The following is a 26,413-nucleotide window of genomic DNA, read 5'->3' as shown; positions in this document are numbered from 1 at the left end:
CACACATCCACACACATCCACACACACACACACACACACACACACACACACTCGATAGGGGTCCAGTGTCAAGGACACTTCCACGTGGATTCTGGAGGAGCCGGGACTGGGACCAGTGACCCACTCCTCCTAGTCGACATTTCAGACACGTCTGGTTGGATCTCAGTCCTGGACCATCCGTCTCAGCCCCCTCTGCTGGCGGAAAGAACCGTTTTCCGAATGTTTTCTGAGAAGTGTGTCAGTGCTGATTGATCACACGTTCCCGGAGGTGCACGCGGCCACGCTGCAGCCTCCTGCAGCATCTGTCCCACATCCGTCTTCTCCCACACCAGCCTGGAACGTCTCACCTCGCTGCTGATAAGTGATATTTTCATTCATCAGTTACAGTCCAGTCTCATGAACCTTTAAAGTGAAGATGATGACATCAGTCAGAGGTGGGTCTCCCCTCCCTCCCCCTCCTCCTCCTCTATGCAGCCCATAAAGCAGGAGCAGCTGCTGGTGCAGCCAAGGGTGTGTCACGGGACAATGAGCCCGTCCCGTTACAGGGACGTCCAGGATGGAGGGATGGAGGGATGGAGGGAGAGGGAGGAATGGACAAAGAAGGAGCCTGCAGTCACTTCCAGTGTGTGTGGAACAGGACGATGGCTGGAATCAAACGTTCAGTCTGGGAGCTCATACACAGGACATTGGTTCCAAAGCACTCGGTGTGTTTTCTGGGTGTTCTGCCATCTTGGATCGCAGTTAAACTCCTGATAAGACCAGACAACACACTCAGTCAGCACTCCAGGTACGGAACATTGTGTAACCGCTTCCAGTGGGATGGCCCAGAAAAGACCCCCTCCCAACCGGAGGGGCACCTCCTTCACTGGTAGATCCACTTCAGGCAACTCACAGGAAGGCACACACACACACACACACACACACACACACACACACACACACACACACACACACACACACACACACACACACACACACACACCTGACATGATGACGAGGCCACACATCACATCTCCTCTAAAACACAAATGAATGAATGTTGCCTCCTTTAGACCAAAGTTCACCTCCCTCTGTTACCTTGGGAACCAGCTTCATTTTGGGATGGAGGTTCTGTGCAGTTACACGCCCTGAAGGAGCCGACTGGAAAACACACACACACACACACCGAATGGGGAGAAAAAACTGCAGCATTGAAGCCAGCACCTCTATGCGTCCACCTCAACACCCCGCCGACAGTCCAGAACACACATCAGAGCTGAAATGATGCTGCGTGAATTACCTTTGATGGGGCTCCGGGACAGGGAGGGGCTCGGTGTGTTTTCTGGGAAATCGTCCTTTTTTCTCTCTTTAAGAACCGAGTCTCATCCGCCCCCAGTGCACCCGACGAGAACACGCTCCGACGGAGCCCGGATCTGAAGCAGCGTCCCGATTGGCGACGAGTTTGTGGGCCATTAGAGATCGGAGCCGTTCGGAGAGGTTCGGCTCCGCTCGTTGTTTTTGGCTCGGAGTCGCAAGAGGCAGCTGGTTTCTGCTGAGATACGGTCACTTTATCTGTGTGTGTGTGTGTGTGTGTGTGTGTGTGCGTGTGTGTGCGTGTGTGTGCGTGTGTGTGTGGGGGGGGGGCATGATATTTAAAGGGACAACGGCTGGAAAATAGTCTGCCAAAACAAACAAACAAAATTAAAAATCGTGTCACGATCAGCTGACGGCGTCAGATACAACTAGAATGTACAATAACACATCTGGGACAGAAGAGCAACATGGAAAGAAAAAACCCACACTCAAACTGTACAACTTGTAAGTCGGTTTGTGACAGCAGAGGTCGGAATATTGAGTAAATATGATTTAAAACGAGCAACGAGCAAAACGAGATGTTAACAGGAGTCGCTTTAGACATTTCTAATGTTAATGGAAGCTATACTGTTTTACGGATTATAAAATTCCCTTTGCTGAATAAGACAAACGTTCATCACAACAAACAGCTCTTTTCCCCCTACAAATGTGTTTTACTTGTCCAACCCTTTCCACAGTCATTGAGCCAACGTGTTGCACAGGAAATAATAATAAAAACAGAATGCAAACAGATGGTGATCAAAACGTGTGTTGGAGACATTTACTCACTTTACAGAACTTTACATTGGTGACTGCTGATAAGTTACATGTTTTTAACAGTTTCAGGCGTAGTCAGACATTTGTAGACTCCAATGTTCTAATCTAGCAGCAGCACAGATGCTTTCAGACTGATTCAAATCCGCCTGTGGTCAGAGACGGATTCACCCGGTGTGCCTTCAATAACACGGAGCACCTGCTGAGTGTGTGTGCCCCTCACGACGTTGGCTGGCGTATGAGGGAACTTGGCTGCTGGGTTAGAACACCCAAATGGGTTTTTCCATCCGGTGTCGTTCTACTGCAGGTCCAATTCATTTCACACCCGGATATAAACATGGTGTTCTCACCCTGAACACATTATTCTTGAGCTTTTTGGACAAAACGCAGAGATTTCAAGAGGAAAACACCGCTCAGAGACACCGGCTTACTTGTTTTTGTCACGGGAAAGTGCAGATTTTACTGATTCTGGACATTCGCGTTGATGGAAAATACTCCGACGTCAGCGTCTCCTTTCAGTCTTTAAGAGCAGCATTTGTTACAGATTTCAAACAAGTCTGTGAGCGGGGTTCACGTCACACGTCTTCTCTCCCCGATAACACTGATGAAACTTACGTTGAATGGGCTTTATTTTCTACGACTGAAGCTGAAGAGAGGCCAGTCGACATGGCGCGTTCCTTTGGTCCTAGAACTTCTCTGCCTACATTCCTCTTTCGCCCTTGTTTCCATCCCTCCATCCCTCCATCCAGACCTCCCCCGTCCTTCCTGCTACATTCCTGCTTTTTTTTTTTTTTTTTTTTTTTATGTCATTAACGTCGTCTCCAGCCCGCTGTGGATTTCAGGCGTCCTCCTCCACGTCCTCCTCAAACTCTCCCTCCTCCTCCGCCGTGGCGTCCTGGTACTGCTGGTACTCGGACACCAGGTCGTTCATGTTGCTCTCGGCCTCGGTGAACTCCATCTCGTCCATGCCCTCTCCGGTGTACCAGTGGAGGAAGGCCTTGCGGCGGAACATGGCGGTGAACTGCTCCGAGATGCGTTTGAACAGCTCCTGGATGGCCGTGCTGTTGCCGATGAAGGTGACGGCCATCTTCAGGCCGCGGGGCGGGATGTCGCAGACGGCCGTCTTCACGTTGTTGGGGATCCACTCCACGAAGTAGCTGCTGTTCTTGTTCTGGACGTTCAGCATCTGCTCGTCCACCTCCTTCATGGACATGCGGCCGCGGAACACGGCGGCCACGGTGAGGTAGCGGCCGTGGCGCGGGTCGCACGCCGCCATCATGTTCTTGGCGTCGAAGACCTGCTGTGTGAGCTCGGGGACGGTCAGCGCGCGGTACTGCTGGCTCCCCCTACTGGTCAGAGGGGCAAAGCCGGGCATGAAGAAGTGCAGCCGGGGGAAGGGCACCATGTTGACAGCCTCAGATCGGCGTTGAGCTGGCCGGGGAAACGCAGGCAGGTGGTGACGCCGCTCATGGTGGCCGACACCAGGTGGTTGAGGTCGCCGTAGGTGGGCGTGGTGAGTTTGAGCGTGCGGAAGCAGATGTCGTAAAGGGCTTCGTTGTCGATGCAGTACGTCTCGTCGGTGTTCTCCACCAGCTGGTGGACGGACAGCGTGGCGTTGTACGGCTCCACCACCGTGTCCGACACCTGGGAACAGAGAGGGCTGACGCTGACGCCAGCTGCGGAATGTTCTACACCGCCGATCGATCTCAGACACACAAAGTCTGTTGATGTCCACCCAAGACCCACGTTTGCAGCTGGTTTCCTGACGAGATGGGGGCTTTTTTTTTTTTTTTTTAAATGGACTGAACGTGAAAATAATTAAATAATAAAAGTAATTAATATTAAAACACACACACTCACTCAGGTGAGACACTAATTATCACATGCTAACTATCACAGTGACAGAATGGAGATGGGAGAGAATCTGGGCATTTTTCAAATTAAAACATCTGTCAGACTCTGATAATCAATAAAATGGAAATATTGTTCTATTTTTTTTCTCATTGGTGCCAGTGACACACACAGAAGACGTTACCTTGGGAGAAGGCACCACGCTGAAGGTGTTCATGATGCGGTCAGGATACTCCTCTCGGATCTTGCTGATGAGCAGCGTGCCCATACCGGAGCCGGTCCCCCCCCCCAGGGAGTGTGTGAGCTGGAAACCCTGCAGGCACTCGCAGCTCTCCGCCTCTTTCCTCACCACGTCCAGGACCGAATCCACCAGCTCAGCTCCCTCCGTGTAGTGACCTTTGGCCCAGTTGTTCCCCGCCCCGCTTTGACCTGAACATTCATTAGCCAGTGTCAGTTAGCAAAAACACACTTTACAACCAAGCAGATGAGTTGTGACACTGTCAAGAGCAAGATATATTTACCTGCAAGGAACCGCCATGCTCAGACGTAGAACGTCATCTCATCTCATCTGTAGATGTGTAGATAGAGAGCAGTTCTTACCAAACACAAAGTTGTCAGGTCGGAAGATTTGTCCAAAAGGTCCCGAGCGAACAGAGTCCATGGTGCCGGGCTCCAGGTCCACGAGGATGGCTCTGGGCACATACTTCCCACCTGCACACACACACAAAATTCTAAATGTGCATTACTTGTAGAATCTCCTCAGCAGTGTTTATTTTCAACACAAGCACCAGACAAGCTAGTCTGCAGTACCAACTACAGCCACTAGATGGAGTCAAAGATCACAAAATCCTTAGAAAGCGCCTTCTCTGTATTAACACACCTTGAGCTGGTTTGAACATACAATACCTTTGTGTGTGTGTGTGTGTGTGTGGCGGGGTTAGGTTTGCATATTTAACAACAATTGACTCAACACAGAATTCTTGTATTTTCCAGTTGTCTTCAATTTCTCAGTACGTCAGAGAATCGTTATCTCACTTACCTCATTTCAGAAATCTTATATATAAGTATGATTGTACTTGTATTGAATATAACCGCTCTTACCAGTGGCCTCGTTGTAATACACACTGATCCTGTCCAGCTGCAGGTCGCTGTCTCCATGGTACGTTCCCGTTGGGTCAATGCCGTGCTCATCGCTGATCACCTCCCAGAACTACTCACACACATATACATACACACACACAAATCATGTCAAGTGGCGAGTAACAGCACATTTACAACCTGTAACCTGCAAAATATCTGGACATTCTCTCACTGATTTAAAACCTAAAAACAGATCACAGCTTGAACAGACGTCTTTCTTTACAATTACTACTCAGTCGTCCAACTTTCCTGAGAACAAGCTCATCTGATGTGTCATTGAGTGTCGTGGTGGACGTCGATGTTCTCCGTCCTCAGCTGATTACAAGCTGCACTGTGTGTACGAGCCAGCAGTTCTCTCTGACCCCAAGATGGTTGACAAAACCTGGAACCGTAAACTTTCATCCAGATGGCAGCTGGCATGAAGCCGGGAGGGCGAGACGAGCTACAGAAATAAAAAAACCTTCATGGGCCATATTGCTTTCATTCTTTCTTTTATTCCTTTTTCAGAGAAATAAAACCCCTCTCTGGCACCACCCGCTTTATGTGGCCACTTTCAAACAACACTCAGTTTAAAGAGACTTCCATCTGCTTCACAAAGGTCCACATCCTCTTCCATGACACATTTATGTACGGTTTTATATGTATAGTAGCATTCATTCAACTCTGAATGAGACAACGTACTTTGCTTTCGTCCATTTTGTATAATTCATTGTCTTTCCAAGATGCATTTGTCATTTATTCCAGAATCCTCTTTGCATTTAAAAACAATTTAAAAAAAAAAACATTGTTTCCTCTGTGTACTTGAAATGTTTTCTTTCTCAGCCTTGTTTCTGCAGGCCGAGACATTAACGCCAAACTCTGTTAAGACACGGGCACAACAGCTCAGTCAACTGACCCTAATCTATGCCAGTGTGTGTGTGTGTGTGTGTGTTCTGAATTGAAATTGTGCTGATGAAAGTAATTCAGACATGGTATTTTCTGACTCAGAACACATAGGAATCCAAACGAACTAATTTTCAGAGTTTTGCCAAACTACCCAAACCCTGTGGTGTGTGTGTGTGTGTGTGTGTGTGTGTGTGTGTGTGTGTGTGTGTGTGTGTGTGAATGCGAGAGCAGCAGGAGGCTAAGAAAATCCAATTTTTAATCCTCATTACAGTCGCTATATTTGGCTGTCCATGAATTCACCCCAAAGGGATCACCATGGCAACAGTTTGCTAAGCTGCCCATGGAGGCAAAAACCCAAACAGGTTGACAAGACAAAGTCTATTGACCTGAGCCACATAACGGTTTCTGAGGTGTGTTGTACACTTGCACAACAACACAACATGTAATTAATATATTCAGCTCATGACTCTCACTGGTTGCCTTTAGGGTGTGTGTGTGTGGTCGGACAGAGAGGCATTGAGCTAAAGGAACACAGGAGCGCCGCAAGGAAGTGGAGACCACCACATGACATTTAAAGTTCTGAAGTTAAAAAACAGGATGGCCACGTGTTGACGGGTTCTCCTGGTTGGCTTGGGGAGGGTGAGGGTGATGACGATGAATGATGATGATGATGATGATGATAAATGGACTGTCAAGGCAGACATTTAAATGGCTGCATCTGTGCTTTCACCACAGACACTGAGGACACTTGTTATCGTCGTCTCCCCCCGTCCCACCCACCCTTCTTCTGCTGCTGCGGCGTTCCATTTCTCTGCCTCAGCAAATGGCTTTTTTTCTCTTTTTTGGTTGCTGATGACAAAGAAGTGTTGCTCAGCAGGTGTTTGAGCAGCAGCTGGCCCAGCCTGACCAGCTCCATTCGTCATAGATCACTGGTTTCCATCTGTGTTCGGCCCCAAATGATTGAAGTGTGACTGTTCTGTGTAACACACTCAGTACTGTGGTGTGTAGGTGGGCAGGAGCTCCTGCTCAATACAAACCAACTTACTAGACTTATATTTATGTTATATTAAAACACATAAGAGAAAATGTTCACAAATATGATTTTGTCAGAACACAGTTGGTCAATTTGTTTAAATCAAAGTATGAAAGTATTTAAAAGAAGACTGTGAGAAATATTAACAGGTGAAAGAAAAATAAAATATAATAACAGATAACTTATTATCATACCATCTTGTGAAAAATCATTAAGAACATTGGAAAAGTGACAACGATGTATGTATGTTTCTGGTGCTCTTACATCATAATATACATCGATATTCAAATTATTTTCTGTATCTTTCAACTCATACAATGAATGAACCAAATGACTCAAAGCTAACATTTGCTAATCTAACTTTAGATTTTACCTTCGCGCCGATCTGGTTGCCGCACTGACCGGCCTGGATATGTACGATTTCCCTCATGATGAGCTGAGACGGGCTAGATTCGGTGAAGACGGGCCGGTGAGGAGCTGAGCTGTCGACACGCAACAGTTCAGCCGCAGGATATGAAGAGCAGGACAAAAAAAAAAACTCAGTGCGCCTCCCAGGCGGGGTGAGGATTTGGGGAGGCGGCCATGACGCCTTCCACGCTAACGATTGGCTCCATGAGCTGCATCCTCAACTCTGATTGGCTGAAAACCGTAAAGGGGTTTCCCAGGCTCCAGCAAAAGGACCGGAAGAGAAAAGGGAGCGTCACTGTCACTGTCACCACTGCCCCGTTGGAGTCAGTAGTTTTATCCTCTTGTCGTCTTTCTCTGTATTATTTGTACATGGATATTTTATTTACAACTACTTTAGTATAATTTGCAAGTATTTCCTGTGTTTCACGAAGTCACATGTGTAGCATTTGTTCTGGTAACAAAATAAAACGAAGGAAGCAAAGAAGGTTTCGACTCATGAATAAACTGCATTTTTACAATAGCTACAAAATAATCATGTTACACCTAGTAAGGTTTGTAATATTCTTGAAATATGTATCTTCCAGAGGCAAAACATTGATAAAACTGGAAGGAATGTTACAGGGTCCCGTTCCAGAAAGCAGGTTCAGTAAAAACCCTGTTTGTTATTCCCGAAATGAGGGAAACCCCTGCAGAATTGTCCTTATTTCAGGGTTGTTGGTGAACTACATTTAGGGCTTTTGACACTTTAAAGTGGTTTGATTTCCGTCACTTTACATGAAAATAAAAATTGCAAACTGCTCTCAGTTTTCCTCATCTCAGGATGAAAACACAGGCTTTTCATTAAACCTGCTGGTTTCTCTCAGGTGGATGTTCAATCTTTCGACCGCACTGACATTTGCAGTTGTGTTGTTGTAGTTCCCCACTTTGGCGGTAGATGGCAGACGAACACAGTTCTACGGTGGTCGTTCTGAGTTTAAAGTCACAGAGCTGCAGTCCCCCGCATCTTCAGCCGTCAACCTGTCCACAAATTATTCATTCCAGCTAACGCCGACTGCTTCTAAATCTATCTGTCCCTTCGTCTTCTGACTGAACCCCGCATCGCCCGCACACTACCGGGTAAGTCCTGGGTCGGACGCTGAACCCCTCACCGGAACAAACCAGTGTGTTTGTATCGGTAAAACACAGTTAGCATGTTGACTCTTTATGCTAATGTATCCGTTCGTTCGTGTTCATGCGGGTTTTGCTGCTGATGTAACTGCGCAACGTTGTAAATTGTAAATTGAATTTGCCCTGGCAGGTTCCTGCTTTCCATCACAGCCCCTCCCTGTCCAGCAGCGCTACGTTCCCTATATTGACGAATTATTTGATGAATCCCGCAACATATTCTACCACATAAAATACACTTTGACTTGACTGAGGAATTTCAATTAATCTCGAATATGTATATATTTTTTCAGTCAACATGTTCTACACCTGCGGTCCAAACGAAGCTATGGTGGTTTCAGGTAAAATGATTACCTGTCAGCTTTTTGTTTGTTTGTTTGTTTGTTTATTTATTTTAATTCAGTTCCCTTTTATTTGTGTAGCCCAATATCATAATTCCAATTGTCTGGATGGCCTTCTCAGTGAGCACACCCTCTGTCCTTCAACCATCAGTCAGGGTGTTTTGTTGTTTCTTATTTTAAATTTTTAACTAACCTCACTACAAAACAAACATTACAACATGCCATGTGTGTAATCCTGTGTTGTAATAGGATGTAGCTGTAAATATAAGCTGTATCTATGTTTGTGAATTTGACTTGCAATGTCACGATGCAGTAATACAATTTGTCAGTCAATACAGAGAAGAGGGCAGTATTTAATTTGCGTACATAAATAGAGGCAAATTCAATGTTCTGAGATTTTCACTTTGGTTCCAGGGTTCTGTCGGTCTCCTCCCCTCATGATCGCGGGAGGCCGAGTGTTCGTCTTTCCGTGCATTCAGAAAATACAGAGGTAAATGAACATGGTGGACGTACGTACAGTTTGGCTTCATGACAAATACAAACGTTAGAAAGTTCCTCTCCAACAGTGATTTTGTGTTTTTCCATCTCAGGATTTCCCTCAACACTCTGACTCTGAATGTGAAGAGTGATAAAGTTTATACCCGACATGGAGTTCCCATCTCTGTGACGGGGATCGCCCAGGTCAGTGTGGTCTCACAGAGTGCAGTCGACTGCAGTGTGCAAACAAATGAACAACAGTTGCTATGTACTACGACGAAAGGAATGACCTCCAGCTGTCGCCCAAACATGACAATACGATGCATTTTTTTCCTGTCAGGTCTGTCACCTTCAGGCCAGTGAGCTAATTTAGTCTGTCAGTGCCTGATAAACTGCTGTGTGTCGGGTTGAGACTGCAAATATATACGTCAACGTAGCCCACACACCTCTGCCAGTGTCTTTCATTGCTGTTTTATTTTGTTTTGTAACAGATGAAGATCCAGGGTCAGAACAAACAGATGTTGGCCGCAGCCTGTCAGATGTTCATGGGGAAGTCAGAGGGTGAAATTGCTCAGATCGCCCTGGAGACGCTGGAGGGCCACCAGCGAGCCATCATTGCCCACCTGACTGTCGAGGTAACCATTGGAGGGTTTTACCGGACTGCACTGAATAACTCACTACCACCACTGAAATATTCATTTAATTTAATTTAATTTAAAATGTTCTGTGTGTGATGACATGAAACATGAACTAGAAAACATTCTAGGTTTCTGATCAAGCTCAGGAGTCATGTGACTGGCGGGATACAGGGGTTTTATTCTGTCTTCCTCCCACAGGAGATCTACAAGGACCGGAAGAAGTTCTCCGAGCAGGTTTTCAAAGTCGCCTCGTCTGACCTGGTCAACATGGGCATCAGTGTGGTCAGCTACACGCTGAAAGACGTACACGACGACCAGGTGACCACCAGTCTCAGAAAAAAACACCTGTACGCTGTTCGCCTCACTCGTTATTCACGGCGTCTCGGTAGAGAGACCTCGTAAAGGTCACACCTCCTCCAATCATCATCATCATCCTCCATCGCCTCTAATAAATTCACTGATCATCAAACATGACTTTGTCACTAATCGTGACCTCTGACCTGTAGTTTTTCTTTTTTATTTCAATTGTAAAACACTTGGTGGGCTCCAACCCCCGACCTTTGTGTTAACAGACAGACCCACAAACCACTGGTCCACAGAGACAGTCTGCTGCTGCTATTTTGGAGTTCTAGACACAGATGCTGAAAATGAGGAAGAATCCTTCAACAGATTCCTGGATCCAGATGGTTCTAGAACACCACCAACATCTAATCATCTGGTCCTGGTCCATCAGCAGCAGTTACTGAACCTTTCAGTGAAATACGTTCACAACTTTTTTAGTGATTTAACAGTTATTTAATTTAAGTTATTTTAGTTAGTTAACAAACAAACAAACATAAACGCTGGCATAAACATAATCTTCTTGGCGGAGCTAAAAAGAGTACGAAAGAAAATGAAACATACTACATAGATATAATGTATTCATGAAGTAAAATAGTTGAGCAGCTGGAAAACAACAGTAATAATTGAATTAAGTATGTTTCTGTTTTTAGTATGTTTCTACTGGTCTCTCTCTCTCTCTCTCTCTCTCTCTCTCTCTCTCTCTCTCTCTCTCTCTCTCTCAGGATTACCTGCATTCTCTGGGGAAGGCTCGCACAGCGCAGGTCCAGAAAGATGCTCGTATCGGAGAGGCTCAGAACAAGAGAGATGCTGTGATCAGGGTGAGCCGTCCAGTGCGCCTGTTCTTCATGTTGTACCTGAAGGCCTCAAAGCGCCTGCAGCATCACGTCACGGTGTCACACTGAGCTTTTCCTCCTTCCGTCCTTCCGTCCTTCCGTCCTGCAGGAGGCCCACGCCATGCAGGAGAAGATCTCAGCTCAGTACAAGAATGAGATTGACATGGCAAAGGCCCAGAGGGACTATGAGCTGAAGAAGGCGGCCTATGACGTTGAGGTCAACACCAAGAAGGCGGAGTCAGAGATGGCTTATCAGCTGCAGGTACGTGAGCGGGAGAGACGCGCGTTTCAAGTCTCGACATATTATGTTGGTGTACGTCATCATCTCTCCTTCTAGGTAGCAAAGACGAAGCAGCGCATCGAAGAAGAGAGGATGCAGATCCAGGTGGTGGAGCGGACACAGCAGATCACGCTGCAGGAGCAGGAGATCACCCCGCCGCGAGAAGGAGCTGGAAGCCAAGGTGAAGAGGCCCGCTGAGGCCGAGAAGTACCGGCTGGAGAAACTGGGCTGAGGCCCAGCGGTGAGTTGTCAGCTGCTGGTGTAGCCTCTCGGCGGGTTGACCATCTTCTGTCAGACTCTGACTCTCCGTCTGTCTGTCCAGTCTGAAGCTGATAATGGAGGCAGAGGCTGAAGCCGAGTCCATCAGAGTGAGTCAGATGGTTTCTGTTCAGATCTCAGTGACGTCACAGACTTTGCAGTTTCCTGCCGCGTGTCGTGTAATTCATGATATTCATTGCTCTTTTTCCGTGATCCGTCAGATTAAAGGTGAGGCTGAGGCGTTCGCCGTGGAGGCCAAAGGTCGCGCCGAAGCAGAGCAGATGGCGAAGAAGGCGGAGGCCTTCCAGCAGTACAAGGATGGAGCCATGGTGGATATGCTGCTGGAGAAACTGCCTCTGGTGACACACATCTTTTTCATCCTACTGCTACCGTACAAAATACATTTTGTATTTTATTTAAATTATTTTTTCAGACACAGACAAGACAATACACTATATTATATGTATTCTATGGAGCAAACTTTATCTCTTACTCCCTTCCATCTCTTTCCCACCCTCAAAAAGATTAAAAATACATCCAGACAGAAATTAAGTAGGACAAAAGACAAGAATGAAACACATTGGGGGGAAAAAAATCAGGAATTTACTGTAACAAGTTGAATCAAATCAAAGGGGGATTGGAAAGACATTTTCAGGTGGTCACATGTCCAAGTGCCAAATTTTCACGCACGTCTGATGGTTCCCGGATAAGTCATATCTCTGATGTTTTCATTTTATATACCAGTATAAACACATCTTCAAACGAATTCCCCAGAATAAGGTGGTATCCATGGAGACCCTGTCCCACGGCTCCATGTTTGTTTGTTTTTCTTTTCGAGCCTCTGATTTGAACCATATCTCCACCAGATGGCAGAAGAGATCAGCAGGCCTCTGTGTGAAGCCAACAAGGTTACCATGGTATCGAGTGGAGGCGGGGGACGTGGGCGCAGCCAAACTTTCTGGAGAGGTGCTGGACATCATGACCCGCCTCCCTGAAGCGGTGGAGAAACTGACGGGTGTCAGCATCTCCCAGGTACACACGCGCATTCTCTGCAGCAGAAATGATGTGTATGGTAGATGGCCTTCTGCCTTGACCACTGTCAATGGCCATGTCTGATATGGATGAAACATTATTTTAAGAGAGGTGTCTCTGTCTCTAGGTGAACACCTGTTCAGGCTGATGGGTCCTCCTCGCCAGTGACCAGGCAGATCCCCTCTCCTCTCGTCTCCAGTGGGCTGTGTGGATCCACCGCACACAGCCTTCACACGTCACATCATCTGTGTGTGTGTGTGTGTGTGCACATCGCACTGCCGTGTCACTGCCCTGTGACAAACGCTCTGTTTTCCTGCTTCGGCTGTGTTTGGTTGATGTTTTGTGCTTCTGCGCCTCTCCGGTTATAGTTGTTATGAACGAAAGTGAAGATCTGACACTGAGATGTTCTCTCTCAGATTAGACACTTTTTTTCTTCCCCTCATTTTGTAACGATACATGTTTTAAGCCTTTAATTTTTTTATACCAAACACAAAAGGTCCAATGAAGACAATCTCCCATCTAACTACTTCTACTGCATCACAATAATAATTCAAAACAGTGTATTAAAAATCAGGAAGGTACCCCCCCACACATACACATACACTTCTTTTCTTTCAACACTGTCTGAGGTGTGGCTGTTGTCTTACCAGTGACATTTGTCTCCTTGTCTCCTGACTGTCGGTGTTAACCTCTAGAACTGCCTGTGTCTCTCGTTGCCAAACCGTAAGTGCATCTTAACAAACGTGCATTAGAAACCTGTCGTCAATGACCCTGTCAATGACAGACCACTGGCTGTGCTTTTAGCTATTTTGAGACTTATTTCATTTACCAGGAGAGTGCTACTGTTAATTCATGTACAGACGACTGAACGTTCCTTGAAGGAGGCGGCTCAGGTTGTATCAGACTTTTGTTTGTCGCTCCAGTGATGTAGCAGTTGGCGAACAAAGGCAGATAGCTTTGTGTGACTGATTAGGTGTGTATTTATTAATATACTGCAAGTCTGGCAGTCTTGTGTAAGTGATTTAAACTCCAGTTATTACCAAACCTTCATTTGCTCAGAGTCTCTAACATGTTAATAATTCCAGGTGCATCATGGTGTCACATTTCTACTTCTACAGTGTCGTCTTTTCTTCAGTCCTTTGCATTTCACTTGTTGGTCTGAAACAATTTGAGCAGGTTTTATGACAGATCCAGAAAGGTCCGGTCCAGTCGGTTCAGTCCTTCACCAACTGACTGCTCTTTGCACAGTGATGTTTTTCCCCAAGGTATTTGTTTTTCTCTGCAGGATGACTCTACTACTGCTGCATGCATCCACACGTTGAATGCTGTTTATTGTTCTTAGTCAGGACTCGTCAGACGTGCGGTTCCTTTGTATGTCCATATGGCCGTTTGCTCCTGGATGTTCTGAAGTAGCACTATGTATGGATACACACAAACAATATATATTTGATATATATTTTAAACAGCCTCAGTGTAGCACTGTCTGCTTCCTAAATTCACTATTATAATAACTCCAACTATTGGGTTTTGGTCTATTGTCTGTAATGTTTGCTTTGTTTATTTATTTATTTATGTATTTATTTATTTAGACTCATGTCATTTGCTGGTAAATTATTTGCTTCAGACGCTTTCAGACAGATATTCTACAGTCCTGCATACAATGTACTCGTGATTAAATTACAAAAGAGAAAACTGTTTTCTGCTGAGTTTTTTAATTTAATTTATGTATTTTTTTGACCAAATTGTTTGTCTTGTTTGCATGAAGTAGCTCAGCTGGGTCAAAAATGCCTCACCCAGTAGTATCCAACTAATTTAGTTGTAACTCCATTGGCTTCTCATAATTTATTCATAAAATCCACATATGCAAATTAGTCATCCATGTAACCACAACTCCATCTGTGCTGCAGCTAGGTAAACACTAATGATCCTTCAGCGTGTTTGTGTGACAGGTGTGTATCTGACTTGCTTTGAACATGGCAGTGAATGCCAGTCAATTCAATACTCAAAACTGATCAGGAATTGGTTGTTGACACAACCTCATTCAATGAACTGACTGGATAATTGATACACCGGAAGACACTGTTGACGTTGGCAATGGTGTCAAGGTAGCTATAGATAGCTAAGCTAGCGGAACGAGGAAGCTCTTCGCCCCTTTCAAATTAAAATCACATTATCGGCCTTAGAGCAACTGTTTGAGGTGCGTTAAACAAAATAAGGAGCTTTCCACAGACCTCGGTGATTGGATTATGACTTTATAACACTACGCCCATTGCTTGCAGAACCTCCTTGCCAGAGAAAACGTAATTTTGCATTTCATGTATCTTTTGTATTTTATTTTGAAAGTGTAAGACGGAAATATTTATGTTGATTGAAGCTAACTTTGTGGCGCTACATGGGGCTGAAGGGGGAAAAAAAGAGCGAAAAAAAAACGAAGAAAAAAAGACCATCCGAGGGGTTTGAGGGGCGGATTTGGATAAAGTTTCCCAACTGTCCCGACCCGAGGACGCTCCGGGGGGTTGACGGGGAGTCGAGTTTCACCGGTAATTAACTCAGGAGTTATTAGTCGGTTGTTAATTAACTGTTATTGTGAGAGTGTCTGAAAGCCACATCGTCCCGGCCGCCGGAAGTCTGCATGAAGCTGCGTCTCATCAGGCAACGGCGTCGACGTTTTTTTTTTTTTCCTGGTCTTGTTTTTTTTTTTTTTTTTTTTTTTTTTTTAATTCGTGACTTTTTTTCTCTTTTTTTATTTTCTCTCAGCGTGATGAGCTGAGGGTGAGGAATGGAAGCGTAGGGAGCCGGGATGTTTGTGTTTACCAAGCGGGAAGCTAGGAAAGCATTTGAGTATACAGGCCTCCGTGTAGCTTTAGCAAGCCCGCGAACAAAAGGAGAAAATTAATGGAGGCAAGTTAGCTAGCTCCTCTGCTCTGCGCCCGACAAGCTAACGTTAGCCACGTTTGTTCGGAGCTAGTTGACACTAAGCTTTTGTCAGCTGCTTTGGGAAAGCTGGTGCGTTTCACCCAGACACTCCGATGCAGATGACTTATGTCCAAAATAAGGACATTATTTGCAAGGTAGCTGAAAAAGCTGCGGTTACGCCGCTGCTAGCTACGACAGTTTAGGAGTTTGAGCCCCTGAGTTACCAGACTTTGTGTTATAATATAAAGGGCCCCTGCATCGACGAGCTGTCATATCCTAAAGGCTTGACAGATCGCGGTGATCGCTTGAAGTGAACACCATCATGTATACATTGAGGCCGAGCAGCTGCAGTGCACACCCTTGGAACCAACGTGAGACATGTCAGGAGTTTTGCATGTGTTGCAGTTCAGTTTTTTCATGGGTCTGCACCACACAGCCCGATCGGTTCTGTTGAAACGCTGTTACAGCTACATTAACATGTAATTATTACATTGCATGCTTCCTAGATGATTTGAGCAATGTATATCTGAACCTGCACAGCAGCTAAAAATCAGATATAATTTGGGTTTACGTTTTTTTTCCCCTGGGGAATCACGAATGACGGGATTAGAAATCTGATGATGAAGAGAATATCATCGTTCTTCACAGATGAGAACATGCCTCAATGATACTACTGTAATAAACACAGCTGTAACGTTAAGACTTGGTCAGCTAATTTTCTTGCACCAGGCGTATTGACAAGTCGCAGACAAATCTACCACTTGTCAAAGATGCATTGCTACAGACTGGTGAAGAAGTGCGTGGACGTATTGCAAATCCGAGATTATAAACCGTGTTTGTTCAACTCTTGTCTCCTTTGCCCTCCTGTAGAATCATATTTTATTTTCAAGCGTCCTGCAATCGAACATCTTTGCCTGATTCCTTTCAAATCCTCCTCTGAAAATCAATTCATTGATCAATCATGTATTGGCTGATATCTTCAAATGAAAACTAACTTTAATGTGTTGTCCCGTGATTGATTGGAGGAATTTACTCAGACACCAGTGACACATTTGGAAAATAATCCCCCCAAATAGAGATGACTTCCTCTGACACACACATTCGCCCTAACCACAAGTTGAGCAGCTTGCCTCCGATCCAATCCAGATGATCAACTCATGACATAATCAACAGCTGATTGAGGAGAGGATGCATGGAAAGGAAGCAAACTAAGATGGTGGAAACGCCACCGTATGTGGTTCCGTTTCTCATGAAATTGACAGAAACGACCGGCGTAGTAAGGAGGAGGACAGGTGTTTTCTAAGTGTGCTGCTTTTTAATTACAGAAATAATGGACGATTCCCATTTCAACTCATCATACTTTTGGTCTCCCGTCCCCCACTGTACAAGGACAGGTAGAGACAACCTTATTGTTGGAATTGTCTTGAAATACACATGGTATCGTGGAATGTTCAATGTCAAACGACAGAAAGAAGCAATTATCACTTTGACTGCTAATTGCAACAACTTGAAGCAGAAAGTTGACTTGTACAAGGTGTCCGAAATTAACCCACTCACTCACTCACTCACCCAGGGAAGTAGATGAGAAAGATTTCCTGACAGACGTCTTTTTCATGAAGTGAAGGCGTATGGTAGTAGTGACGTAGTCACGTCAGTCTGTCCTGCTGCTGCTTTGAGGAAGATCCAGTAGATGGTGCTATAAGAGAGGTCAGCAGCTGGCTGGACTGTCAGGTGTAGACGGCATGACGCCCTCGGACTTTAGGTCATGACCCTGTCCTACACAGATCCTCTTAATTCTCTTTAGAACAACATTTTTTAATGACATCTTGTTCCCAATCCCAGACTTTCGATGATTTCAGTACAAATAAAAACAATAAAAGCAACATCAGATTTTCAGCTCAGAGTCAGACCTCCCTCCTTGGCGGGTGTTAATTTCGGACAGTGCTTGTACACCGCTTGAAGATGTCTAAACCTCACACAGCTTTCTGTTCAACAGATGAGTTGACGGACAGTGCTCACTCCGGCCCCCCTCCTGTCCCCTCCTGTCCCTCTCCTCTGTCATCTCCTCAACCCCTCTTTGTCCTGTTGGTCGCTCTCATACATTGATCATCTCACTCTGCTTTTGTTGTCTCCTCTCTCCCATGGCCTCCTGCTCCTCCTCTGTCTTCTGTCGTGGATCTAATCAATCATTCCATCGCACCCCCCCTCGATCTGCCCACCCCTATGTCCTTCTGCCGTGTGTCACACACCTGTGTCACCTCCTCTGTTCACCAACCCTCACAATCCTCCCTCATTCCTCACGGCCTTTGTCCTTTTCCTTTCCCCCTCTCCCATCCCACCACTCACCCTCATCTAGATCGAGAACGCCATGTTCCTGAGCAAGTCAAAGGAGCAGCTGGGTCCAGAGAAGGCCAGTGCTCCGTCCTTCCCTCATTCCTCTGCGTCTTCCACCTCCTCCCCTCACTACCCCACAGCTGTGCTCGCGATCCCCGGCTCAGTGGACGCAGGGAGTGGGCTGCGTGTGGTCCCCAAACAGGAGGGAAGCAGTGGTGCCGGCGGTGGGAGCGGATCCTTGGGTGGAGTCGGCGGGGGGCACCTCCACCAGTCGCACACCTCGCAGAATGTCACTGTGGTGCCTGTTCCCTCCACGGGTATCATGACGGCCGGTGAGTGAGGTGTTCCTCCGCTCCAAACCGAACATCCCTTCGCTCCATTTTCCATTTCTGTTTGTCTGCATCAACGTGTCAGGGACCACGGACTCACTAAGGTCCTTTGTTAAAGTGGAAGTACGTCGGCGATCAGTCGTGAAATCACATGAGCATCGCTGACATGAATCGTTGGTATTTTGTGGTGAATTTAGCTTTCACAAAGTTTTTCTGGTGGCTTTAAAATTTCAGCGGTGTCAATAAATAAGTTCCTCTGATACTTGTTAGCGACTTTATGAAGAGAATTCTAGTGTAAAATGTGCTGTTTTTGATGGTCTGAGCAGCCAGTTTGTTTTTTCCTCTTAGCGGGGTTAGTCATCACAACGCCTCAAGGCACTCTGGTCCCCACTGCCTCCACGCAGTCATTTGTAGCTGGGCCCCACTCTGCCACCACCATGATAGTGTCTGCCGTGCACCCCGCTAACGCAGGTAAAACACAAGTTTCACTTTGATTTGTGTCATCATGTCAGCTGGGATGGATCCTATTGTGTTTTTTCTTTCAGTGTTCAAATTCGTCAGGAGAGGTTTTTTTAATAACACAACTGGGAAGGCCCAGTTCAAACACGGACCCAAATAAACGCTATTTAACTCAAAGGAAATGCTGTTTTCCATCTGCCACTCATTTATTGCATTTTCAGCAGGGTTACATGCATCCATGAGACTAAATGTCTTCTGTCAGGTTTACCCTTTGTCCTTCCTCTGTATGTTCCTCTTGATTCCAGAAAAGAAAGGAGACATTGCCGTCCCTCCCGCTGCTGTCATGTCGACGCCGGGAAAGCGAGGCAGGAAGAGCAAGCAGGTGATGGGCCGAATCCTCCCCCCAGGAAGTGATGCGTTAATATTAGCACATCTCACAGCTGGTGGAGCGGTGAGGAATGTCTTCTGTCCTTTGTCCCCTGGCTGATGAGTGATGACTTCAATATGTGCACAGCCAGGACTAACTGTCTGTAGCGCTCATAGACTTTTACCGTTACAGCACCACTCAGCGGACCCATACGACCTGTCCAATGATGAGGACGATCACACCAGCAAGGAGGGCCCCAAATCGTACAGGTAGCGAGGCGTCTTGGTGTGCATGTGAGCGTTCTCCGCTCAGCCGCCCTGGAGTGTCATCTGTCTTCCTTTCTCTCCACCTTGCCGAGGTGTCGGATGTGTGCAGTGACGTTCTTCAGCAAGTCGGACATGCAGATCCACGCCAAATCCCACACTGAGGCCAAGCCCCACAAGTGTCCCCACTGCTCCAAGTCGTTTGCCAACTCCAGCTACCTGTCGCAGCACATCCGCATCCACAGCGGGGCCAAGCCCTACACCTGCACCTACTGCCAGAAGACGTTCAGGCAGCTCAGTCACCTCCAGCAGCACACACGGTACTGGGACCGGACCGGACTGGACCAGGCGGGGCAGGGCGGGTTGTGTGTGTCCTGTGTGTGTGTTTGTGTACTTGCATGTGCATGCAGTTTTCGGCTCTGACAGAACTTGTGTTTGCCTCTGTGTGTGTGTGTGAGTGAGTGAAGGGTAGATGTTGGTGAAAGACGGGTGCCTCAGATGGTGCAGAGCTTATAAATACTGCTTTATTATGTAAAATCCCCATGTCAGAACACATGTCAGGATAAGCAGTCGAAATATTAACGTGTCGTGTTTTTAATGAGTATTAGGTGGAATTGGGTCAATATATTTGTTATATGTACAAAAAACACTCATGAGAAAGATTCCTGCTGGAAAGTCACTCAGTCACTTAAATCCTCCTCCATTTTGAAAAAAACGATTGTTTCAAATTTAACCCTTCAACACCGACAGTGTAGATACATGTGCACTAGCATACTTTGGAGTATCGTAATTACTATCAGAAAATAGTTCCTGGAAGCTGAGCGGTGTCACTGGGTTCCCCCACCTGGTGTAAAGAAGGAGAAAGTTAGCAACAGCCATGTTACTGTCATTACGGTAATGACTCGCTGGCTTCCGGCAACAGAACAAATGGTATTACCGTAATGGCTGCTCTCAGGGACCTTTCAGGGATCGATGGACGTTTTCTCCTTCTCCACACCATGTGACACTTCACAGCTTCCAGGAACTATTTGACGTTTTTTCATAGCACAAATAGTCTCGTAATTACTCCAAAGTATGTTAGCACGACTGTAGCACCAGAGGTACCGTCAGTGTTAAAGGGTTAACAGGAATTCATTTCCAACGTAATCTTAAATGGTCGATCGGGAGAGAATGTGACTGTTTACTGGTATGATTGATGAATTCATCCTCACGTTCATGCTGTTGCTAGGTTTAAAAGACCTTTGACCCTTTATTTCACCGCCATTTTTGGTTTCCCTTATTGCCCTGCTCAGTCTCCGTTGTGGGTTTCAGGCCCCTTCACTCTAAACAGGACAATGAGCTCCGCCGGCCTGTGACCCGTCCACAGTTTACATCTCAGTGCCTGCAGCAGACACACATTCACACTCAGATGGGGAGAGAGAGAGAGAGCGCGAGAGAGAGAGAGAGAGAGAGACGCGTGACTGTGCTTGCTTTTGTTTTTGTTCTGTGTTTCCACAACTCAGACACAGCACAAAGAGCACACTGTCAAACATAGTGACGTAGCAGCAGTGCCACTGATGGCAGACCTCATTCATTTAAAGCATGATTTGGTCGTCAGTTCTTGGTGAAGTTTGGTCATGCTGGAGCCTAAAAATTCTCTCGCTGTCTTTCTCTCTGTCTCTCTCTCTGCGATCCTGGTGTCCTGTGTTAGAAACCACACTGAGGCCAAGCCCCACAAGTGTCCCCACTGCTCCAAGTCGTTTGCCAACTCCAGCTACCTGTCGCAGCACATCCGCATCCACACCGGGGCCAAGCCCTACAGCTGCACCTACTGCCAGAAAACATTCAGGCAGCTCAGTCACCTACAGCAGCACACACGGTACTGGACCGGGACCGGGTCGGAGGGGTCGCTGTGTGTGTGAATGGATGTCGATGTGTGAATGAGTGTGTCGAGGAAAATAATGCGAAAATAAAAGACAAATCCAACTGTACCAGTGACAAACAACAGGAAGGGAGACGTCGTGAATGCAGTGACGATTGTTGATCATGACTTTTACATTGTTCTTCTCATGTCCTTACTCTGGTTGGAGCTAATATCTGCTGCTGGGCTCGTTTGTTTGTCTGCAGGGAGTTTTCAGCAAGTAGAAAAAAGTCCCATGAAAGCACAGTCACCTGCAAACCAACTCAGTCTGTTGTGCAACTGTGATTTTATTTTTCAGGATACACACCGGTGACCGGCCATACAAGTGTAACCACCCAGGCTGTGAGAAAGCTTTCACCCAGCTGTCTAATTTACAGGTAAACGTCCATATACATATGATCATAAAAAATAATTCTACAGTGAAAAACAACAAAAAGAAGCTACGAGAAAAAAGGTGTAATAACACAGAACTGCTGGTGAGGCGCCTGTGATCTGCAAATTGGAGTCGGCCATAAAACATTGCGCGAACGTGTACCGGTCAAGCTCATATTACAAACAGAAATGTAACGTCCAGCACCTTCTCCTCCTCCTCCTCTTTGCACAGTCTCACCGTCGGCAGCACAACAAAGACAAGCCGTTCAAGTGCCACAACTGTAACCGTGGTTACACGGATGCCGCCAGCCTGGAGGTGCACCTGTCCACACACACTGTCAAACCACGCCAAGTTGTTCTCCTGCGGCCTCTGCAACCGATCGTACACCTCGGTAGGCTGTCACACTGCAACAAAGAATTATTGTAGATGACTACAAACCTCTCATACACTCAGTCCATGATGGAGCATTCTCAGTCACAGACAAGCTTTCAGTCCTTATGTTCCCTACACACACACAGACACACATTTGTGACATTTGTGAGTGCGGCCTTATGAGGTGACATAGTACAGAATCTTTGTAAGTGAACAGAAGCCTTCTCTCTCTCCTCCCAGGAGACGTATCTAATGAAGCCACATGCGGAAGCACAACCCGGACCCGCTCACGGTGGCGGCTACGGTCGCCGCTCAGCAGGCCCAGGGCCTCACATCCGCCGGCGGCGGCCGGGGCCGCGGCCGCGGCAGAGGGAGAGGAGGTGGTGCGGGCAGAGCAGTTCAGCTCCAAAGCCAGGCGAACCCCAACAGTGACAACCAGGGCCAGAAACCCTGGACCCCCCGGCAGCTATCAGCAGCCCCCGGAACGCTGTGGTTCCGTGTCCGTTTGACCTTCATCAGTACAAGACTGTGTCAGCCAGCGAGATCCAGTACAAACCAGTCACTGTGTCCGAGCTGCCGGTGGCCCCACAAAGACCTCTGCCTCACCGTGTCCACGTCAGCCATCCAGGTGGAACACATGAACTCATAGGCTACCACCCACTGCCATGTATAAAGGTCATTTAAATGTTAATATATATTCCTCTTAAAAAACAGAGCAGAGGACGCTGACACTGAAAACATCTGCAGCCGTTACTGGATTCAGAAACACACTATAGAGTGATTTATTTTTTTTTTTGCACCATTTGGAATTTTTTTCCTTCATTTTAAGAGGCTTTAATGCTGTGTACAACAGTCAGTAACACAGATATGTTTCTCAATGCCTGGTCCTGCCCAATTTTTGTTTTTCTAACACAAGACAGTGGTTCTCTGTACATTCGCCTGGTGCCCACACAGCTTCTCTGATCACATGATCTCTTGGCCTCCAGATCGCTGAGGTGGCGATCAAGACCTCATTGGATCTTAAGCCTGAATGAGTTTTTAGGATCTTCTGAGTGAATGGACAAGCTGTTGTTTGTGGAGATGCGTCATGCCGAGAATCGTGACAAATGCACTCGGACGTCCTTTCTCTCTCTCATCGTACTCTTTGCTGTCTGACTTTCACGTAGTCAGATGTCAAAGAGGGACATTTTCTGCATGTCTGCGGTGCAGAGGACATTTTTGAACGCATTCAGATCACATTAATCTGAATCATTTCCACTATCGAGGTCAAACCAAAACTAAAGGAGGGAGGAGAAGAGGTATCGATGATCGAACGGATGTGGAGAATCCCAAAAGGAACTGAGGAAGGCTTTGGTTGTTTGAAAAGACCGATGAACAACCTTGTGACGATGGACAGCAGAGGACTGGATCCAAGCTGGAGCCCAAGAAAAAATGTGGAGCCGCAGGCAGAAAGGGATCTGGTGCTTGTGGGATATGGAACTAAAACGGACTGAATCTGAAAAGCGTGAAGATCGTGCTTTCCTCCACAACTCCCTGAGAGTTGGCTTCTCTGAGTCCAAAGTATTGAACAACAGACAGAATGCACTACATGTGAGGACTCCACAGTGGAGCAGGTTGGGTGGGAGGGGTCCTAAAGAAAGCACTTGATGAAGCTTGTACTTCACTGCCTATGTTTGTCATCATTGTACTTTTTTTTAATATATATATATATATATATATATATCGTATGTATGTATTTTTCTACCAACAGAGCAACGTGTGGACACAAGAAAGCAAAGTGAGAGTGTGAATGTGAAGGGAACCGAGAGAAAACTCTTAACAGAGTGGTTTTCGTCCCTTTTTTCTTTCTCTTTTTTGTCACTAATCAAAGGCAGTTTACTACCCTCCGATGAGAAAAGACAGCCCAGCTGAGCGTTGTCAGGATGCTCGATAGGGAAATGTTGATTGTGTGATTTAACAACGATGACAGGTACTGTTATTAATCTTTTTTTAAAACAACTTTTCTTACATATTATTACTACTTTCAGTAACTGTATTGCAGATGTTGTCCACATTATTATCAATCTGAGGCATTATTGTATCGCAGTATGCTGTACATAAAGTAGATTGAAAAGACTTTTTCCATCCATGAAAGGGAAGTCGGTCCTGTGAAAAGCATTAATGGAAACTAAAGGAACCCAAGTGAGTTATCGGTTGTACAGGTGGGTAAGTAGGCCCCACAGCTCACGATAAACGCAATTAAAGGTTGAACATGTTTGGGACAGTTGAAGTCCTGCGAGTAAAATATTCACGTTCTGAATATGAGCGTTGAGTGACAGTGAACACAGGTGACCTGGGGCACGGCAGCCATGTCCTCTGTGCACAAGAAGCAGCCTGTCCAGCTGGCATTTACTCCATTTACTCCTCCTTGTATGTCATTGTGTATCTTCATAAAAAACACTCACACACATTCTCAATATTCATATTGTAAATCTTGATGCTCCTGATGATGATTCAGGTATAAACTTCTCTCCTTCAGACCACACAGTGTCACCTCCTGTTCAACTGATCAGACTGTCTCTTCCCTAAAGGTGAATAAAGTCGAAGGACCGTTCAATATGAAATACTGACGTCCGATCCAATGTTTCTTACTTGAATAAGGTCGACGCAAATCGTTTTGGTCCAAAGTTTTTGTAACTAATGATGTGAAAGATCCTGCAGTCGGTACAGTTTGACTTTAGATGCGTTTCATTTGTTCATCGTTCTAAACACAATGTTCATACAGTAGTGAACCTTCACAGACAATGTTCATACAGAAGTACACAATAAAGTGAATACAATCTGGACACATTGCCAGACTTTTCTCCCACACCGCTGGTATACTCATCAACTCAGCATTGTTTATACATAGCTCCAGGATGCAGCGGTGGAGGCGGAGCGGTGTCCCTCTAAAATGGCCTCGGGAGGAAACGTATGTGGAACGTCTGCGCTTGGGGACACGGACGCTTAAGTCCGCAGGTAAAAGCCGAAGATGTTTGAGGAAATGGTTATTTTTCATAAATTAATGAGTAAACTGAGTAATGTTCAAATATTTATTCATGGACAGTACATTTGGCACCGGCGGATCATCCACAAACGCCCATTCCCGCCCGTGCGGGACACTTCGTACATTATAGGGGACGGACTCCTAAAAGAAAGGCGTGGTTTGCAATGGTTCAGCCAATCATCGTAGCCCATCCGGAGCGCCAACCAAAACAGCCCGATTTCAAATTTCAAACGACCACAAACGGCGGATAGTACGGATCGAAGGAAAACAGACTCACTGAAGGTAAATAATTTCACAGAGTAACATAAATATATTCGTGTGTTGAAAAGGTCAAAAGACAAACTGCCTATGCCCAAACCATGCGATCGGCCTTAATTCTCACTTTACAATAAATCAGCCTTTGACATTTTCTCAACGCTCGGTTGTCTGAACCGAGAGGTTTTTACGTTTTTTGGAGACTGGTGAGAAATCTGGTAATTGTTCACTGTCTCTCGTGTTTGACTTTGGAATTGAACAGGATTATTACGAATGTGTTCGACTCACCCCGAGTATGCTAGTTAGCTTAAATAAAACAACAACTCAGATGAGTATTAACCCGGAAGCTAGCTAGCTAGCTAGCGACGAGAGTTTGAGTTTGTGTTTTAAAGTATTTTCGTGACTTTTCCAGCGGATTATGTCCCGCCTGCCGGTTATGTCCAGCAAACGGGTCCTCGCCAGCAGCGGCCTGGAGAACACCCAGGACCCTCAGCCTGCTCTGGTAACCGGAGCTTATTCTTCTCCTCTGAAACCTTTAAGTGTCTCTGATCCCCAGACAACCTGTTTGGGTTTAAAGTGACTCTCACATCCCTGCGACATGTTGGTCTGTCGTCTCTGATTGAGATGAAGAAAGAACTTAAACCTGGATGTTTCTGTTTGCTGGAAAAGTAGATAATGAAAGTTCAGTGTCACAACACATTCTGTTGTACGTACATTGTGTGTATGTGTGAGGGAGAATAAGTGGTTATTATATTTAAGAACAGGATGGAACTTTACTAATGATCTCTTGGGAAGTTTCACAGTAAATTCACATTCCATCGGCTGTACAATAAGACCGCACACACAGAGAAAACTTTGAAAAAGGAGCTGAAGGTTTTCACTGGTGTCTTGTTTTTTTCCTTCAGAAGAAGCGTCGTAAGGACATCGACATTGTGAAACCACAGGCTGCATCTACGATTGTGAGCACCAGACGACCTCCCGTTGCGGCAACGAGGCCGCCTGCTTGTGAGTTGCTCTGAATTGTCCACGGGG

General features: G+C 46.1%; 3 protein-coding genes across 3 annotated transcripts; 2 read left to right on the top strand and 1 right to left on the bottom strand.

Moving 5' to 3' along the window:
- Positions 1 to 2,944: 2,944 nt before the first annotated feature.
- LOC144738797 (tubulin beta chain-like) lies at positions 2,945 to 7,445 on the bottom strand. Its single transcript, XM_078621797.1, is given in 6 exon segments — positions 2,945 to 3,519; positions 3,522 to 3,750; positions 4,142 to 4,386; positions 4,558 to 4,668; positions 5,059 to 5,167; positions 7,389 to 7,445. Coding segments are annotated over 6 exon segments (1,326 nt in total).
- A 1,440-nt stretch (positions 7,446 to 8,885) lies between these two features.
- On the top strand, positions 8,886 to 13,165 carry LOC144738793 (flotillin-1-like). Its single transcript, XM_078621795.1, is given in 15 exon segments — positions 8,886 to 8,928; positions 9,343 to 9,418; positions 9,519 to 9,609; positions 9,897 to 10,040; positions 10,242 to 10,361; positions 11,108 to 11,203; positions 11,328 to 11,480; positions 11,556 to 11,651; positions 11,653 to 11,724; positions 11,726 to 11,739; positions 11,821 to 11,866; positions 11,978 to 12,115; positions 12,623 to 12,685; positions 12,687 to 12,788; positions 13,157 to 13,165. Coding segments are annotated over 15 exon segments (1,263 nt in total).
- A 3,869-nt stretch (positions 13,166 to 17,034) lies between these two features.
- LOC144738796 (uncharacterized) lies at positions 17,035 to 22,750 on the top strand. Its single transcript, XM_078621796.1, is given in 15 exon segments — positions 17,035 to 17,079; positions 17,081 to 17,098; positions 18,061 to 18,370; positions 18,716 to 18,838; positions 19,132 to 19,277; positions 19,386 to 19,462; positions 19,552 to 19,776; positions 21,147 to 21,314; positions 21,655 to 21,733; positions 21,961 to 22,071; positions 22,073 to 22,120; positions 22,342 to 22,359; positions 22,361 to 22,591; positions 22,594 to 22,686; positions 22,688 to 22,750. Coding segments are annotated over 15 exon segments (1,755 nt in total).
- Positions 22,751 to 26,413: the final 3,663 nt, after the last annotated feature.

The sequence above is a fragment of the Lampetra planeri genome, unplaced genomic scaffold, assembly GCF_965212315.1.
Source record: "Lampetra planeri unplaced genomic scaffold, kcLamPlan1.2.h2 scaffold_1171, whole genome shotgun sequence".
Taxonomy (NCBI): Eukaryota; Metazoa; Chordata; class Hyperoartia; order Petromyzontiformes; family Petromyzontidae; genus Lampetra; species Lampetra planeri.
The sequence above is the reverse complement of the archived record's forward strand: the minus strand, read 5'-3'. Positions and strand labels throughout refer to the sequence as shown.